Source organism: Bombyx mori, chromosome 1 (assembly GCF_030269925.1).
Source record: "Bombyx mori chromosome 1, ASM3026992v2".
Lineage (NCBI taxonomy): Eukaryota > Metazoa > Arthropoda > Insecta > Lepidoptera > Bombycidae > Bombyx > Bombyx mori.
Window position 1 is genome coordinate 4,205,866 of NC_085107.1, and position 20,042 is coordinate 4,225,907.

Consider the following 20,042-nt stretch of genomic DNA (forward strand, 5'->3'; position numbering starts at 1 on the left):
CGGATCAATTGAGTTTTGTTTCATCCGAGGCTCTGACCAGGATTATTGAGCGAAGTCCATGGCCCGCCTACCTAACGCTTACGCGGAAGTCCTTCGAATTCCTTCTGCCAAAAAAAAGAGAGGGGTATCGCTATCCTGCTTATTTTGACCTCAATCAAAACAAGTGCCTTTAGTTAGAAAAGTGAGACAGCTGTTGTGCAATAACTTCAACTTAATTTCTCAATGCGGGCGATGACTTTCACCAATAGACATAGGTCAATCAAAAGTTCCAATATTTCTGCATAATATTTATCAAGATAGCATGTAGATAACGTCTATGTTATTTTATCGATGCGTATTACTCAAAGAAAGGCTCATCTCAAATTATTATTTTAGTCTTGGATTATGTACCTACGCAATGAGACTCATTAATTAGGAGTAGCGTTGGGTCGTTGGGTTAGAGTGCAACGTTTCGTTATAAATGACCTTGGATAACAGTCACTCTCAAAGCCCCAGGTGACTGTGACCTAGTAGGGCGGAGCTTGAAAAGGGCAGATCTCACGTAATCTTGGTATTGATTGATGAGAGTAATACTTACTGAAATACGCTCGACGACAACAATACGTTTGCTTTTGTTGTGTTTTTACACATTTACATTAAATAAAAATTACAATTGTTTTTGGTTCAATACTTGAAGTAAAACGCTCAGATTACTCGCGGCACCAAAAGCGTTTTTTACAATAAATACTCATGTTGTGTTTTATTGCTTAGATGGGTGGACGAGGTCACAGCCCATCTGATGTTAAGTGGTTACTGGAGCCCATAGACATCTACAACGTAAATGCGCCATCCACCTTGAGATATAAGTTCTGAGGTCTCAGTACAGTTACAACGGCTGCCCCATCCTTCAAACCGAAACGCGTTACTGCTTCACGGCAGAAATAGGTAGGGCTGTGGTACCTAGCCGTGCGGACTCACAAGAGGTCCTACCAATAAATATTCACTAGGCTTCATAAGATTAATCTTAAGATTTATTTCAAAATGTTCTTTTCCGGTAGGTATCCGCTAAGATTCAGCAACTTCTTAACACGCTGAAGCGACCAAAACGTCGACCCCTACCGGAGTTTTATGAGGACGACGACATCGAACTCGAGCTGGCGGCTAACCCTAAAGATCCCAACGCTCCAAAGCCCGAAGGAGGCACCATGACACCGGCAGTTGGTGAACAACTAGTGGTGCCGGCTGGCTTACCCAGGAACCTGGAGGCTGCTCTCCAGAGATATGGCACTGCTTCGTTTAAGGCTAACATGGCAACTGTGCTCGATCCGAATGGGAAGCTCAGTAATTCCCTTACATATGGTGAGTTTTTTATTTATAATTCGACGTTTGAAAGGCAAACGTGACTAAGCGACAATAACTGCTTTGTACATAAATGATAGGCAATAACCATATTCGATGCGCAAAAAAAATTTATTTCTAGGTCTATTAAAATCATTTCAATCTTACGGCTAGATTCGTTAAAATATATTTTTTTAAGGTATTTCAATTTTAAATTAGTCTACTGTAAAGTTCACGCATTGTCGCTTAGTCACGTTTGTCTTTCAAGCGTCGATATGTTATCTATAGCAAAAAAAATATCTTATAAGTATATATTTTAATTTTATATTATTTATATTCTAACAGGAAAGCTCTTAAGCCGCTCATTGAAAATTGCTCACGCATTGCTCAACAAAACATTTACATCCAAGGCCAGCAGCGGTGGGCCCATGAGCGGAGACAACTCCATAAAGCTTGGGGATCGAGTTGCTCTGGTGTACCCAAACAACGATCCGATTAACTTCATATGCGCGTTCTACGGATGCCTACAAGCTGGAATAGTTCCAGTTCCGATTGAAGTTCCACTCACTCGTCGCGACGCCGGCCTTCAGCAAGTCGGCTTTCTGCTCGGTTCCTGTGGAATACAATATGCGCTCACTTCAGATGCGTGTCTTAAAGGTGAGAGAGAAATGAATTTATGGTACCTAAGATATTTATAAACTTATTATGTTATATTTGCTATGCGTAAAATTTTGATACAAAATTTACATCATTCGTATTATAGGGTTTTATTTTATTTTATAATATCACATTTCCAGTTATTTGAAATGAAACAGAAAAGAAATTAGTTTAATATCTGTGGGGAAACTAAATCTAATTTCAATTTGAGATAAAACGTACGCGTGAAAGATCCAACGCAGTAAAATATTTCATCAAAGTACTCCTTATGAAGTCAACCCTCTCGAAATGAGAAATTAATTTTCTTTGTTGAAATATACGTTATACGAGCCATGCGGAAAATCCTTTTATATATATTTTAAATTAATTTACCGATTATGAAGCACAATATCGTTTTAACTAGTAGACATCTGAAATTTAAACTAGATTTAAATAAATTCGTCCAACAAACATAGAATTTGATAAAGCTTTTTTTGTTTTTTCTCCACATGATGCCTTTCTTCTTAAATCACAGCCGCAGTTTGTTTGTATCGTTGTAATATGTAAAATATTTAGTATTCGGAGCTATTTTACATTAATAATTTATATTTTTTTTGACTCTTGAGCATTACACATAAAATAATTTAAAAAAAAACGATCTTTGTTGAAAACGTGTCGTACAAAAACAAAACGTATTCAATTTGTTCGTTTTATTTGTATATTCAGGGTTCACGTTAATTTCACCCTTTGCACAGATAACTGGAGATGTCCACAGAGCTCTTAAAACAAAAGAGTGGACGTCAAGAAAGGAATATGAATAGGCTCGATGTCAACTACACGTATTAATAATGAAAGTGCATTTCATTGTACCTTTGTCAGCCGTTTATTTGTTATAATTAATACTGACTTAAATACTGGTTCTATTTGCGATTGAAATACCTGCAGTTGATGCGTCTCCTATTTGTATTTGTTACGTTCACAGCATTTGCGAATTGTGGGATTCGATTTAGACGAGGTTTTTGTGAATCTTATAACACCTTTACTGATGGTAGGACCTCTTGTGAGTCCGGGCGAGTGGGTACCACCGCCTTGCCTATTTCTGCCGTGAAGCAGTAATGCGTTTCGGTTTGAAGGGTGGGGCAGCCGTTGTAACTACACTGAGACCTTAGAACTTATATCTCAAGGTGGGTGGCGTATTTACGTTGTAGATGTATATGGGCTCCAGTAACCACTTAACATCAGGTGGGCTGTGAGCACGTCCAACCATCTAAACAAAAAAAAACATGCTGGTTTATCTGTCTCGATTTCTTTCTTAACTGGGGTAACGTTGCATTTTTTTTTTGTGAGTTTCAAAAATCGCAATGTGTGACGTACCTTGGCGATGCGTTTCTCGAATGCGAATTTCGAAAACAAGCCTCTCGATCTTTGCTGATATTGCGAATATAGGTACCTACCTGTTCAGCGGTGTAATTTATTTTCTTTGTTTGTACTCTCTTAAAGTTATGCGATCGTAGGTGAAGCTTCACTTACGGGAAGAGAACACTGCAAACTGCGCATTGCGTTTCGTACTAACTCAATTTATTACTGACCCAAAGCAATATGTTAGGGACAAGCCTGCGCTTTATACATACATACATTGCGATTTTTGGAGAGGCATATCTGCGTTCGTTTAATTCATGAATAATATAATTCATAATGTTGAAAATAAGTATAGAGGTGGTGGAATTTGAGTATATTAAACTTTATTTAACAGGATTTAATTTAAGTACACACTAAAATCACAAAATCTAACAGGTGTATTATTAGAAAAATTAAATGATATTTGTGAATAATTTCAACTGTCATGTTGTGGTCATTCTCGTTTATAATTATTGAAATCCTACCACGCTTTGCCGTGATGTTCGCAATAGCTAAAGTATATCCATTTTCGAAACTACGCTTGTACAACCTCAATTTCATGTGCTTTTATTACCATATTATTATTCCATAAAATACTATAGAGATCTACTATCGTTTCATTCCAATCGTATGTATCGGGTATATGAAATAGAAACATCATCATTATAATAATCATACAACCAAAAATACATAAGAAAACAGAAAAATCTGTTATTTGTTTGTCAGCTTCGATTTGAAATTCAATTCAATTCAATTCAATTAAACAGGAACAACACTTGAAAAGATACAATAAAAAGAAACAATGTCAAAATTTTTTGTTTATCACTAGGCCCCTACTTACATAAGCTTCATACGACTAGGAATCATTTGCGTCCCGAATAAATTACCTTCAGGCTTTGTTTATATCTATATATTATTAATACGTGAAGCAAAAACCCTTTTTACGAAAATTGCGCGGACGGAGGAGTATGAAATTTTCCACACTTATAGAGAATATAGAAAACATTACACACACTACATACCATGTATTTGACGCACACACGCATGCATACTATTGATTGACAAACTTTTGTTCTTGACGTCTGTTGTCAAATTGAGAATAGATTAAATATTGTTTGTCTTTGTTAATATTTTTTATAGTGTGGTCTTGGCGAAATTTGTGATTATAGAAGTATAAAATACAATCATAATAGTGTACAAACTTACAATTCCAATTAATTATAGTCGAATTTCGACTACTGCGGGACCTCTAGTTGTATTAAATTAGATCCTGTAAATATCAAACTATGTTGCTTCAAATATCTAAGTCTCGCAACACATTCCATTACCTCGACGAAGCTCGATCCGTTTAATTCTTGGAACGAAGTTCCTTATGGGACGATGCGGAGGGGTACCCCGCTAACCGGGAAAAAACGTCCGTAACGTAAGATTTTTATTAGTAATGCACACAGCGTACGACGTAACTTTGTAATAACGTACAAAAAATAACATATTTTTTTATCATTCATTGACCACGATCTCAGAGCGTTCGTTTGCGCAATACACTAACTCTTATCCAAACAACCGTGAATGAAGTGTACCACAATAAGTTCGCACGTTACCGAATGACCTTGGGTTGTTGCGAAACCCCAATTTTTTTTTCATTATACCTCGAGAATAGAACTTAAAATTAATATTTTTATAATAAGGAACTTCGTTCCTATCCAGTGTCCCTCGACACCACTAATCTTTTTTTTTTTTTCAAGAGTTTAGAGTTTAGATAAACTTTAGATAGTAGAACAACAATTTTATGCCTCTGCGATTGGTTCACGAATCGAATGTTCGTTCAGGCCTACCAAAGACCTCATCCGGTGACGTGGTCTCGTTTCGCGGTTGGCCGTCCCTACATTGGGTGTCGACCGAGAAACTGCCGCGTCCGCCGCGCGACTGGATCCCGCCTCCTCGTCCGGCTGATGAATGTCCAGCGCACATCGAACACACCTCCGCCGCTGACGGATCCGCAATGGGAGTTATCGTTACCAGGTCAGTAATCTGTGCTCTTTTATAAAACTGGTATGTACCTATCGAGTGTCGGCAAAGACAATATATACAAAACCAAAGTGTGTGATTTTAATAAATAATAGTTTAAAAAAAAACTAAGAAAAGAAAATAAATTTTAATAAATTTGAATTAAAAATAGTGTAGGAAAAATGATTTTATTGTAAAAAAAGCGTGGGGTGCTTGTCAGTATATTATCAAAATAACCCTTCTACTCATATCTGATTCTGTTCATAAAATATTTATGACTACTGATACCACGCACCCCTATTACACTATTTTTAATTCAAATTTATTAAAATTCATTTTCTATTTCTTAGTTGTGTTTTCTATAAAAGCGTACTTTGTTCGTTTTTTTAAACTAACATTTTTTAGTTGAATTTCAATATTTTTTTGTATAATATAGTAAAATATAGTACAATAAAACCGTTGAGTATGATTAAATATTCGATAGCTGAGGGAAACCTTTGCTGAGCAAAGAGACGGATCATGCGTATAAAAAAATAAAAAGAATATTAAGAATCGATTTAATTTTTCTTGATAATTTGTTAAACAGTGATTTGTTCCTAAAATTTCAAATGAGTTTGAAGTATAAAGCAAAGGGTTTCAATATGAAATGTATCGAGATTCTCGTTTTGAAACTGATCCGATTTCCTTAGTAACCGCTACAAAATAATCGTTATTTTATCAGACACGTACAAACACGCGTTGTATTGTAAATTCTACATTTACCACTAAACTTTTGCAATGTCGTTTAGATAGCTAGCATTCTTGTCTCCGGGTATTATTAGATTAAATTCCAAAGCCAAGAAACGATCGCTAATTTTATTATAAACCTTTATGTAAACGTTGTAAGGAATATTTTACATTGATCTGATAGTGTTCAATGAGATTTTATCATAATATAATATTATTTCTAGTTTGTTCTTAGTCTGAAAGGCAATGGGTTGTATTTGTGCATATATATTATGGCGAAACGTAAGAAGTATTTGTGCGCTCGATTATACTTTGTACAGACCGACTAACACTTGATTGGACCTATAACAATAAAAATATTATTCCGAAGCTATCCATAGCTATTCTGACTATGCTCATGTTGAGTATATACATATATATAGTCAGTTGGAGTGCCTAGGTCCTTGAACGGACGCGAGCCGAACAAATAAAAGGCACTAAACCGTACTCGTAGGGCTGGAACGCATGCGAACACGACCGGTCTTAAGCGAATGTTTGAGCTTTTGATTTAATGTTGTCCGTTTAAATTACCCAGTTACCGAGTAATGGTACAACTATCACCAGATATTTAAGACTAGGTTTTGCCCGCGACTTCGACCACGTGGAATAGTTTGGCATAACGCTTAATTTTACCCGCCTCTTCATTTACGTATAATGATAATCTTTATAAAAACAACTTCAAAAATAATGCTTTATTTTAGAACAAATTTGGTTAGCATAAAAACGTTAAGAACGAAGGTTGCTGACATAGCCCGTAGAATTAGTGAACTGAAGCGGCAATGGGCCGGCCACATAGCACGAAGAGAGGACGGTCGATGGGGCAGAAAGATCCTGGAGTGGCGACCACGTACTGGCAAGCGCAGTGTGGGACGGCCACCTACTAGATGGACCGACGACCTAGTAAAAAGCGCTGGGTCTCGTTGGATGCAGGTGGCAATGGACCGGTCACACTGGAAATCTATTGGAGAGGCCTATGTTCAGCAGTGGACGGCGATAGGCTGAAATGATGATGATGATGAAAAACGTTATAGATAGCCTACCTTAACGTATAGACGTATGCTTTTTTTTAGATCTTTTAAAGGGGAACAATTCTCTCATACATTATTTTAGCGAAACTTTAACCGTTTTCGCAGCGCACGCAGTGGAAGCTCTCAAAAGGTTAAAAATACCTGATTTTGAAACATTCTTTATTGGTGATCCGTAGTCTTAGCGTGATGTTAAATAGCCTTCCTCGATAAATGGGCTATCTAACACTGAATGAATTTTTCAAATCGGGCCAGTAGTTCCTGAGATTAGCGCGTTCAAACAAACAAACTCTTCAGCTTTATAATATTAGTATAGATGTTATCAAATTCGACGGAACGTTTTTATTGAACTGGAAAATGCTAATTCGATAGCTCAGTCATTACATTAAATTTTCTCTGAAATTAATTAACCAGCTATTTTTATTTTTAACAACCATCCAGTAAAACTTTTAACGTTGTTTAAATTATCCGATGCACCGGCCTTCACTCATTTTAAACAAGGCGTAAACAAACTACATTTTAAACCTACCGGTATCCGAAATAATACACTATCAGATTCGGTAGGCAGCGGCTTGGCTCTGCCCCTGGCATTCCTGAAGTCCATGGGCGACGGTAACCACTCACCATCAGGTGGGCCGTATGCTCGTCTGCCTACAAGGGCAATAAAAAAAAAATCTTGTAGTTCAAAAATGTTTTTTTTTTGTACAACGTAAAGTCACCTTGAATTTCCTTGGGTTTGCAGTCGTGTCCCGCCGAAGCTGGTAAGGCCTCTTGGCCACAAGTGAACCCTCCAATGTAAAACAATTCCTTGACCCGAAACTACATTACTAAAGAGACGAAACGTCGTCTGTCATAAAATAAACATGGAAAGTATAATTAAATATGAACGTACAACGTTTTTTTTTCCGGGACCAGAGGAATAACCGCGTTAACAGAGCGCGTTTCACAAACATTTATCGCAACTATGCTTACGTTTCGCGCGCGCTCAGAATGTAAAGATTTTTTTTTATGGGCGTGTCGATTTTTAAAGCGTAGGCTTTACGATTTTACTGGTGGTAGGACCTCTTGTGAGTCCGCGCGGGTGGGTACCACCACCCTGCCTATTTCTGCCGTGAAGCAGTAATGCGTTTCGGTTTGAAGGGTGGGGCAGCCGTTGTAACTATACTTGAGACCTGAAAACTTATATCTTATAGGTGGGTGGCGCATTTACGTTGTGGATGTCTATGGGCTCCAGTAACCACTTAACACCAGGTGGGCTGTGAGATCGTCCACCCATCTAAGCAATAAAAAAAATAAAAAAATAAACGATTGGCCTCCCGTTTCGAGATGATTTGTTTTAGCTAATGGCTTTCGGGAAAGAAATTTAGTTTCTTTGATTATTATACAGAATATTTTGTAGAATTTTTATTACGCTTCGTTTAAATGAATATCGATGCGGTTTTTATATCGCAATTGTTTTATTCTGAAGGGATTCCGTTTCTGGTTCAGTAACAACACCCTGTCAACATCCATCATGCAGTTTATTACTCTTTGTACATCGGGAATAGCCTGACTGATGGGGTTTTCTTTTCGTTTATTATTGTAAAATTCAGTTATCGGGCGAGTGATTTTCTTGGTTTCCATCTTTATAATAATATTATTTTAATGGAAATTACATTATGCAGGTAATGTTTTTAATGTTTTAAATTCATTTAATAATAATCTTAATTTTTTCTTTAGTTTTCATGTGTCGTTGAGACAATTACAAAGTTTACTTAAACCGTATCGTGTATTTAATTCTTTCGAAGTGTTAAGTTAGGGGTAAGACATTTTTTTTCTCGCAACATACGATTTATATTTCAATTTATTATCTGCATACATAGGTACATAATTTTACACTTGCATCTTTCATTTTAAAGACGAGCGCCGAATAAATCGTCAATTGTTGAATGTGATCTAATTTCGTTTGCCTGTCTAGTAAGTAACGTGATATTAATATATATTTATCGTTATTATAAACATTAAATCGAATTAAGCAATACATACGGAGGAACCATATCCGGTATATCGCAATTGATTGCATAGAAAAGTTACAAACTAATACATTAAACTAATCAATAAAACTAAAATACCCAAGTTAATGAATGAAGGTTTCTAGAAAGAAATTAAATTGTATTTCATGTTGCGTTAGGATAAAAAATCTTTGGTACAAAAAAGGACATGAGCTATACCATAATATTTAATAATTCATTTAATACTATTAAATTCCGGTCGCGGTCCGCTGTGACTATGGTTATTTGTAATGATTTGTTGTAACTACTCGCGCGACATCTATCGTGGTTTGAGCGTACTCTAATATAATCATTGTTTAGATTGACATCAACAACTGTATAGAGCTTCCGCATAATCGAATGAATTGTTTAAGAACACATAAAGAACCAACATATACACACACGCACACACACTCGCGCACATACATATCGATCAGCAAAAAAATATCTGGCTTAAGCGAAATTTTTGCAACTTTACAGGAGAGACATTTACTTTAAAATTTGGAAAAAAATATAATTAAAAAAACTTTTTCAGCTATTTGAATGTGGTAAATATAATTGAAGTTTATTAAAAACGGCCAACTGTTGATACTACGAGTAATACCAAATAAAACGGACCTTTAATCCATATAAATAAAATTGGAGTGTCTGTTTGTAACGTTGAAATAACCGCTACTACATGCATATGAATATACACTCGCGAGCAAAAGTTTAGAATCACTTACTTGAAATTGATTCCGCGCGATCTTGTGTACTAAATATTTTTTTGATAATCATAAAAATGAGATCATTTTAAAGGTTGAATTCCTAACTTTAAACTGATACCAAATTCATTAAAATCAAGCCAGTATTTAAGAAGTTATCTTGGATTAAGTGAAGGAATAACGAAAAAGACGTGTTTCAATTGCTTGATACGTCGCGAGTTGCGGCCTACTGACCCCTATAAAAGCACCTGTTATCGGATTTTCTTTATCAGTCGACTTTCACACGTTGACTGGTACATATCTCGGCTACTTTTGACCCTTTACCTTGTACGACAATTGGGACAACACCTACAGAAGTAGCACAAATCGTAGCCCTATTGCAAGAAGAGCTCAGCCAGCGGATTGTCGCTCGTCGGCTCCAAATAAGCCATTCCTGTGTTTCAAAAGTTTGCAAGCGCTTTCAAGAGACTGGTAGCTTTATCCCGAGACCAAGATCTGGACGGCGCCGGGGCACATCGGAGAGGAATGACCGTTTTATCGTGTTAACCTCTCTCCGAAATCGGCATTAACCTGGTGTCGACGTCCAACAAGAGCTCCGAGATGTTCGTAGGGTAGCAGCTAGCAAGTAGACAGTTCGTCGACGACTCAAGCAAGCGAATCTGACTCCAAAAAGGCCTGTCACAGGCCCGAAACTCACGGTAGCTCATTGACAAGCACGCCTTCAATTTGCTCGTACCAATCTTAATTGAGAGGTTGAGCAATGGAGGCAAATCCTGTTCTCCGACGAGAGCAGGATGTGTTTGCATGGTAGCAACCGAAGAGGTTGGGTCTACAGGCGGCCTGGGGAGCGATTTGCGCAGTGCTGTTTCGCTGAAACAGTGGCTTATGGGGTCGGCTCTTGTATGATGTGGGCCGGCATTTCCTTCGACGGTAAAACCGAGCATGTTTTCGTGCCTGGCGGGGGACGAGGAGGCGGTCAACTTCGGACGGGTACATTTCCAATATTCTGCTGGAACATGTCGTTCCCTATGCGGGATATGCCGGTGATAGCTTCCTCCTTAAGCACGATAACGCTCGTTGTCACACTGCCCGTGGAACAACTGAATACTTCGAAGAAGTCTATATCGCCACATTGGACTGGCCTGCGCTCAGCCCTGACTTGAATCCTATTCAGCACGTGTGGGATGAACTGAAGAATAGGGTTCGTTCCAGAACTTCTGCTCCTTCATGCCTGAATGAGCTGAAATCGGCGTTGATTGAGAAGTGGGAAGGTATCCCACAAGAATCAATTCAAAAGCTGATCAGGTCTATGAAGAATCGTCTTCGAGGAGTTATTAGGGCAAGGGAAGGGAACACAAAGTACTGACATTTAATTTTAAGGCTAAATAAAATTTTTATTTATTAATTTTTGTTGTTTTATGCATTCATTATTTTTCCATATTTCCTTTGTTTCCTACCTCCTTCACTTAATCCGGAATAGCTCCTTAACTACTGACTCGATTTGAATGAATTTGGTATCAGTTTAAAGTTAAGAGTTCAACCTTTAAAATGATCTCATTTTTATGATTATCAAAAAAATATTTAGTACACAAGATCGCGCGGAATCAATTTCAAGTAAGTGATTCCAAACTTTTGCTCGCGAGTGTATATTATATACGGTACAAACACCAAAATAACATTTTTTACAATTGGTGTCTGTTTATCTGTCTGTCTGTTTGTTCCGGCTAATCTCTGGAACAGCTGGACCGATTTTGACAAGACTTTCACTGATAGGTAGCTGATGATATAAGGAGTAACTCAGACTTTTTTGACTAGCTTCGCGCCGCGGCGTCACCCCCGATACGACAATTACCACGGGACTTAGCGATCAATAATAAAATATAATGTTTCCGAAGCGAAGCGAGGGCGGGTCGCTAGTTACAAATATAAATGTCGCGTATTTATCGAAATGTCGTTTAAACCAAATAACCTATCACCCCTAGATACATATAATAATAAATTTATAATTGTGTTGTTTTATTTAATTTATAATTAAATAAAACAACACAATTATCACAAAAACCGTGTAGTTTGAAAGTTATCTTTCACGTACTGTATACGGATATTTCAACAAATCAGCGTGTACACAAACTTCCAACCTAACGATATGATATTTTAATTCGTCCGCTCGTAATGAAGTAAAATAGCTCGTATGCGGACCGAAAGTTGTCTGCGGAGTTCGCGGACGGTGTAAAACGAAATTGTTCACGTCCTTACGGATCCATCAGATCCAATAACCTTTGCATTAGATGCCTTCAGCTCTAATACTAGGGGCAGGCTTAGGGACCCCGGTAACCGTACTCGTCGAACTCGACAAAGAGGTCGACGTGCAACCTAACCCATGCATCAGCCCGCTGAGTTTCTCGCCGGATCTTCTCAGCGGGTCGCGATTCCGATCCGGTAGTAGATTCATTCGCGAAACAATTGCTCTTGAGTTGTTAGGTCTCCTTCGGAGGCGCTCGGGCAGTTGTTAGCAAATCCCACCCCTCTTGGCTGAGCCTTTGCTCGCCCACCTGTCCTGGTGAAACTGAAAAGGCCTTCGGGCCACCAGTAAACTTTCAATCATAAAAAAAAAAAAAAAAAACGAAATTGTTCAGTTAGTTTAGTTTGAATTAAGTTGAGCTTCTGTTGTTTTATCCTAGATGTTCTTTTTTTAAAAATTACTAGTAGTCCCGCGGTAGTCGAAATTCGACTATAATTAATTGAAATTATAAGTTTGTACACTATTGTGATTCTATTGTCAAAGACTATTTATTATGCTTCCCTAATTACAGATTTCGCCAAGACTACACCTTAGACAAATGTTAATAAAGATAAACAGTATTTAATCTATTCTCAATTTGACCACAGACTAACCAATTAGAAAAGTTTGACTATAAACAAAAAGTAGGTATGCATGCGTATGTGTGTCAAATACATGGTAGTGTGTGTAATGTCTTTTTTATTGATTTAATGTATTTTTTATACATAATTTACAAAAAAATATTAACATTCTGCACTCCTTCTCTATATTGTCTATAAGTGTGAAAAATATCATACTCCTCCATCCGCGCTATTTTCGTAAAAAGGGGTATACAGTTATTGCTTCACGTATTAATATATAGATAACTCGCTTCTTGAACTTCGGGAGTAGTTTATTTAGGTCCTGGATTTTGTCTTGATTAAATTATTTGCGAGTCCTCTTGTGAGTCCGCGCGGGTAGCTACCACCGCCCTGGCTATTTCTGTTGTGAAGCAGTAATGCGTTTCGGTTTGAAGGGTGGAGCAGCCGTTGTAATTATACTGAGATCTTAGAACTTATATCTCAAGGTGGGTGGCGCATTTACGTTGTAGATGTCCATGGACTCCAGTAACCACTTAACACCAGGTGGGCTGTGAGCTCGTCCACCCATCTAAGCAATAAAAAAAATGTGTCAGAAATAATAATAAAATATATATAGCCCATATTTTTACGGTAGTTAGCATAATATGCTAATGTAGACGAATAACACGTACGTTAGTCTTCCGTGACCACAAAAAATGTACACACTACTCATACATACACTATTTTCTTTATTGTTTTTTTTGTTGATGCTGATAGCCCTGAGAGGCTATTTCAGCTTCGCCCTAACATATATAGGTGAGCTCACGGGGCTCAAACAGAAGTGTTGCTAAGACTGGCCCTAGCAAGGGCAAGTGCTTCGCAGAATCTACCACGGGATCGGAATGCGACCCACTGAGAAGATCCGGCAAGAAACTCAGTGGGCTGTGTCTATGGGTTAATTCGCTCATCGAGCCCTTCGTCGCAAGCGACGGGTTCGACGAGGACAGTGGCCGGTGCTTGTGGTGCCTAAAAGCACCGTTAATGGATCGGGAGGATCCGTAATGACGTGTTTTGGGCGATATCGAATATTAATAACTAAGGAATAATATTCATGAGTAAGGAACTATTAAAAGCTAGTTTAAACCGTAATAGTAGTTTCAATAATGTGTTTTATTCAAATACGAATCGCGACAAATACTATCCATTCGGCATTGGGCAGGCCACATAGTGAGAAGATTGGACGGTCGATGGGGCAGAAAGGTTCTCCAGTGGAGACCGCGTATTGAAAAGAGCACTTTTTCACATGAGTTCTAAGTTTGATTTTTACCAATACAATGGCCACGAAACGCATTAAGGCGCGGCGAAAATAGGCGGAATTGTGATACATACCAGTGGAGACGCACAAGACGCCCTACCGCCAGTAATTGTTGACAATAATACCTCCAGTGTTTGAGACATATTTAATAAGTTGAAATAACCTACTTATGTATATGCTGAACAAATTTTTAATAACCTTTTTGTGCCATAAAATAAAAATACAGATTTTCAATTATTTCACTTTATCATAGTTAACTTGTTCTTGTTGACATTTTAAATAATCGCTGTTTTAATAGTTCTCGGTTTATCTAAAATGAATTAAAAAAAATCAATCAGTATATTTAGAAAAGCAGAATAATGGTATCATTAATTTACGTTTAGAATACTAAAGTAATCAGGCTGTTAATAATACGGTCTTAATCACGAACGAGAAACATTGTTTAATTATAATCGGTATAATATTACTCGATTTTCAACTCATTTCGTTGAAGTAAGAGAATTTGAATAAAGAAATAAGTACACGAAAAACAAGGCAAAAAGCGTGACTAAGCTACTCGAAAATGTACGTTTAAATACTGACCTATTTTATTTCAAACTAGCTGACCCGGCAGACTTTGTAGTGCCTCAATCGATAGATAAAAGACCTAAAAAAAACTTAAAACAAACAAAAGGAATCCATCCAACGGGGGACACATCAAAGGAAAAACAAAATTGTTATTTTTATTTAATTCCCAGCATTTACCTTTTAAACCTTCTCTGGACCTCCACAAATAATTCAAGACCAAAATTAGCCAAATCGGTCCAGCCGTTCTCGAGTTTTAGCGAGACAAACGAACAGCAATTCATTTTTATATATATAGATAAACCGCGCAACGAAAGTTCGTTTCGGTAATATTATTAGAATTTAGAAGTGGAGTTAACTCCGACATGCGGCTTAATGTAGTTCTGGTCAAGGGGTTCGTGCGTTGCGGTTAACCAAACGGCAGGTGGTTTGTCATAGCGCCATGTGTGTACCGATAATTATTAACGAATGCTATAACGGTGTATATAATATTAAATGCAGCGTTGTGTTTTGTATTACATAAACCAAATAACAAATTAATATTTTCGTTTCTACAAAATCTGTTGTAAAATTGCTTGCAACACGCATTCTTATAGATGACATCTCCACGCATTCCTCTAGTGTTTTGGTCTTTTGTCAATTTTATAACGTAAATCGATTTATTCATTGGATGGTCTATTGAACTCTATTGTAATTCAGATCTCGGTATCATAAAGTTTTTTGAACTGAAAACTTCTTTGGCCTCGTTGTGATTTCAAAGTCGACAAAACGAAAAAGCAACAGTAAAAAGAGACAGACACTTAAATTCATAAGATTTAACTGAAGGGAGAAAATGAGATAGGAAGCATTATACAGTGTTTTTTTTATATTCTTGGTTCTCTGCTTCGTACCTAATATTCGTACTTAATACATTCTGAATAAATATATCTAATATATACGAATAAAATGTAAAATAATTATCAAACTTTGTATCACTATGATCATTAGTAAAACCTACAATTATACTCTTGTCGAAATTTTACATTCGTCTCGTTATCTTAAAGCGAACATTTTTTATGGTTTCACTTCTACCACGTGCGGATTGCACAGGTTTTTTTTTCAGTAGGTAGCTAAATTAATATTTTCGATAGCTAAATTAATATTTAGGTAGCTAAATTAATATTTAGTTGCTTAGCTACTTAGCTGAATTAATATTTAGCTAGTCGTTTTTTTGTCCTAATAACTTTAATGATGGGGCAGGGCTTCAATGCTGGCGCACTGTCGGATGCTCTCGGTGGCCTGCAACTACACCGAGGGTGAGCACATGGTGTGCGTGCTAGACTTCAAGCGCGAGACCGGTCTGTGGCACGCCGTCCTCGCGAGCGTCCTAAACGGGATGCACGTCATCTTCATACCGTACGCTCTGATGAAGGTCAGCCCCGCTTCGTGGATGCACATGATCACCAAGCACAGGTGAGTTTTTTTTTATTTTATTGCTTAGATGAGTGGACGAGCTCACGGCCTACCTGATGCTAAGTGGTTACCGCAGTCCATAGACATCTACAACGTAAATGTAGCCACCTCCCTTGAGATACGAGTTCTAAGGTCTCAGTATAGTTACAACGGCTGCCCCACAATTCAAACCGAAACGCATTACTGCTTCACGGCAGAAACAGGCAAGGTGGTGATACCTACCCGTGCGGACTCACAAGAGGTCCTACCACCGGCTATTGTTGTCGATTAGTTATTTGAATTTCTCGAAAACCAGTACTGTTTAATTTAGTAGACCGGCAGATGATCTTTCGGACTGGAATAGTCATCAAAACTCTTTGTCTCTACAATTGAATGCCATCTCCATGTTAATTTATTACACGAGCCAGGGAAATGAGTTCAGAGCACATCTGGTGAATATTAATAACGTTCTTCTTTATCGAATCTCGATTAGTATTTTAATGTCGATGTTCGTAGTCGTACGTTCGAAATGCACGAATATTTTGTGGCCCGGTGTACAATTGGGCCGTCCCGACAAAAACAGGAAACAAACATTACAGTGGCCATTGAACTACTGCGTCAAGAATCCCTAGAATATTCTAAAATCTAGAATCTGCATCAAGGAATAGAGATGATGTGATGTGTCTTCGCAGTCTGTGTTTCTTTGTTAAGAATATTATTAGGAATATATTTTATTTTGCATAGGTTGGTAGACGAGCTCACAGCCCATCTGGTGTTAAGTGGTTACCGGACATCTACAACGTAAATGCCGCCACCCACCTTGTGACATGAGTTCAAAGGCTGCCCCACACTTCAAACCGAAACGCATTACTGCTTCACGGCAGAAATGACGGTGTGGTGGTACCTAACCGTGCGGACTCATAAGAGGTCTTACCGTCACTAATATGTATTAGAATCGTTAGTTTATTACGTAAAGAATATTCTGAATTTTAGCTTGTAAATTTTTCTCGTTAAATTTCGTCATTATTGTTATAATTTATTATAATGTATGGCTTAAATTTTCAAGTTATACGTTATTCTAACGAAAAAAATATTCATATGCATTTTTCATGTTTTCAAAAGATGAAGTGACTGTTAATCAATGAGTTTTGAATGACCTATTGAATGTATCTATAGAAATTCAACTCATAATGTTGAAATATCCAATTTTTAATGTAACTTTTTATATATGTTCTTATGGAAAAGATAACAATAATCGGCGACAATTCGACGGTAGTGCCATATAATAGCTGCATCAGTATAGCTTAATAAATGCTAAAATTACTAACAAATTTTATCTCAAATAAATTGCTTACGTAATTTACGTTACGTAAGTTTAATTACTAACGCAAAGCAATTAACTTTTATAATGATTCAATTTATGAATGTTTTCCAAAAAGTAAGAGCGATAAAAACATTTTAAAGAAAAGTATATATTGCCAAGGCAGAATAATTAGTAATTTAAATAGAACTATGTAAAATAGCACAGAAAACTAGTGAGGAGAATATATTACATTATTCATATGACATATACTTTTTTCCCTACCTATGCTGATTGATAGCCTTGAGAGGCTACTTCAGCTTTGCCCTAACGTGTAGGTAAGCTCACAGAGCTCAAACCGGAAGTGTTGCTAACACTGGCCCTAGCAAGAGCAGTGCTTCGCAGAATCTACCACGGGATCGGAAACGCGACCCACTGAGAAGATCCGGCAAGAAACTCAGTGGGCTGTATCAAACATATACTAAGAGCAGTATACTTAATGTACCAAAAGTTTTACGACAGTCTTACTGGTTAAAAACATCAAAAAAGAGAGAAATATATTGATTGCTTATTTAAATGAATATATGATATAATAGAGGATATTTACGGTTTTAATACGTATACGATTGAATCGTTCTCAAAGTCGCAACTCCAACAATGCTGCGCAAATAAATAAATGCGAAAAATAATATGAATTAAACGTAAGTAATTTTATTTATGTGGACGCTCTTCACTGCCGTTCGATTCTATTGAATACCTAAGTTTTTATCGAGTCCTCTACTGCTTGCTACGGTTTTTTTTATGCGCATGGACCCCCTGTATATGCAAGATATATTAAAACGTGTGTCTGTGGCTTAAAGAATAAACCGGAACGAGCGATTGCTGCTGTCGAACAGAAATTCGGGCAGTATAGGAAAGTTACAAGTAACATTCTTTTGGTACTAAAACAAGTTGCATGTACGCGGGTGCGTAACTTTCATACACTCGCGTGTTAAAGCTTATTCGATTTCTATATGTTTATGGCCTCTCGCAGTCACATACAGTTCCCTTCAACGACTAACACCCATTGTTATGAACACGAACCGTTTGCGTTGTTTTACGACCTCCTGTAATAATACCTAGCCCGGATCCGACAGTAAAATGCGAATCAAAATATATGAAATCGTGTTGCATAATTCATCTGTACTTTCATATAAAGCTATAAGTTTTTACACCGCGATCGATTCAGCGCCGTTGAGAATTAGTTGTAGCTATAGAATTCGTTCATGGTAAGAAAATATTGTTCTTTTATTATTTTTTTGCTAGTAACCTCAAGCGATTGAACTAGATTCACCGAATATGTAGGCGAACTCACGGGGATCAGCCTGAGACTGCTAACATGGCCCTAGCAAGAGCAGTGCTTCAATGAATCTACCACCGGATCGGAATCGCGACCCACTGAGAAGATCCGGCAAGAAACTCAGTGGGCTTTGTTTCTAGGTTGATTTACACGACGAACCCATTCGCATTCTACGATTTCAACGAGAACGGTGACCGGTGCTGGGAACGCCTAAACACACCGAGAGGGGGGGACCGGGAGGCTACGAAATGACGACGTTTGGGACAACTGCGATTGTATCTTGTTTGGCCGTCTGTAATTTGCGGCGGCCACGATAGGGCTATTCTGTCGCTCCGCTTTTTCGAAGAATCGTTCCAACGCTGTCTTTAGATACTTACGGTACGATTCTAATTGGAGGTCGTCGTGAAAATCTACATCCCTTACGTACCACGGTGCTGGGACGGTTATCCTACAAAAACGGGTTTGAATGACCTGTACGGTGTTTAATTAAGTGAGTGCGAGCCGCATGAGCAAAAACACACTTGTATAAGTCATGATCGTATGTATGCAAGTTTTATAGAGCGTCACTTTATTGCGAAGGGACTTCGCTTACAGGCCATATGAAAAAAATCTTCGGAGTAAGATTGCGGCTCAATCGCAGGCTGTTCTTATATATCGTCCCTCCGTCGAGGGTGTCCTCTAGATATTTGACCATCGCGGCCCAGGGTACGGGCTGACCTAAGTGGGTCATGGGGCGAACGGTGTTAACGCGTCTGATACGTTGTGGAAAACTCGAAGTAGTATAGGCGGGCCCTTTTGAAGAGTACGGCTGTGCTTTTTGTACAATTGATGTCGATGCACCACTTCCGGAACCACTGTTCCATGGTGGTGCCAGACTTTGTCGAATGCCTTCGTCATATCGAAGTAAAGGGCTCTCGTGGGGACGGGTCTCGTTCTTTTGAGTCTTACTAAGATGTGCTCTGTGAAGCAGTGCGCTGTTGAATGCATAAGTGAGCACGAGAGGCGTTTACGAAGCAGGTGTTCATAGAGTTTGCCTATTGGTGGGAGGAGGCTTATCAGACGGCAGGTCACGGGTTCGTTTTCAGATTTGCCCGGCTTATGTATGCCGATAGCGTCCACCTCTCTCCACACCACAGGAAAAATGCAGTTCGTCATAGCAGCATTTAACATAGTGTGTTTTTCCTATTTGTCAGTCATCTTTATCTTATTCACGTCATATACTGTAATAATTGACTACGACTCATCCGGAGGATTTCTTTCGCTAGACTCCATTCTAACTGGCTACATGTGTTGGAAACCCATTAATGTTTCCGCATAAATCCTAATAACTCACTCTTAAGGCCGAGACCAGGTTTTGCAAATGAACTATT

At 38.0% G+C, this 20,042-nt stretch overlaps 1 protein-coding gene across 9 annotated transcripts in view; it reads left to right on the plus strand.

Annotated features, from left to right (window-relative positions):
• The window catches only part of LOC101744871 (disco-interacting protein 2), a 147,955-nt gene that overhangs the window by 116,292 nt on the left and 11,621 nt on the right, over window positions 1-20,042 (plus strand). For all 9 annotated transcript variants that reach the window (XM_038013678.2, XM_038013685.2, XM_038013688.2 and 6 more), the window contains 4 exons: window positions 1,038-1,338; window positions 1,663-1,974; window positions 5,181-5,373; window positions 15,842-16,054. In XM_038013678.2, coding sequence (XP_037869606.1) covers window positions 1,038-1,338; window positions 1,663-1,974; window positions 5,181-5,373; window positions 15,842-16,054 — 1,019 coding nt within the window. The remainder of the gene's footprint in view (window positions 1-1,037; window positions 1,339-1,662; window positions 1,975-5,180; window positions 5,374-15,841; window positions 16,055-20,042) is intronic.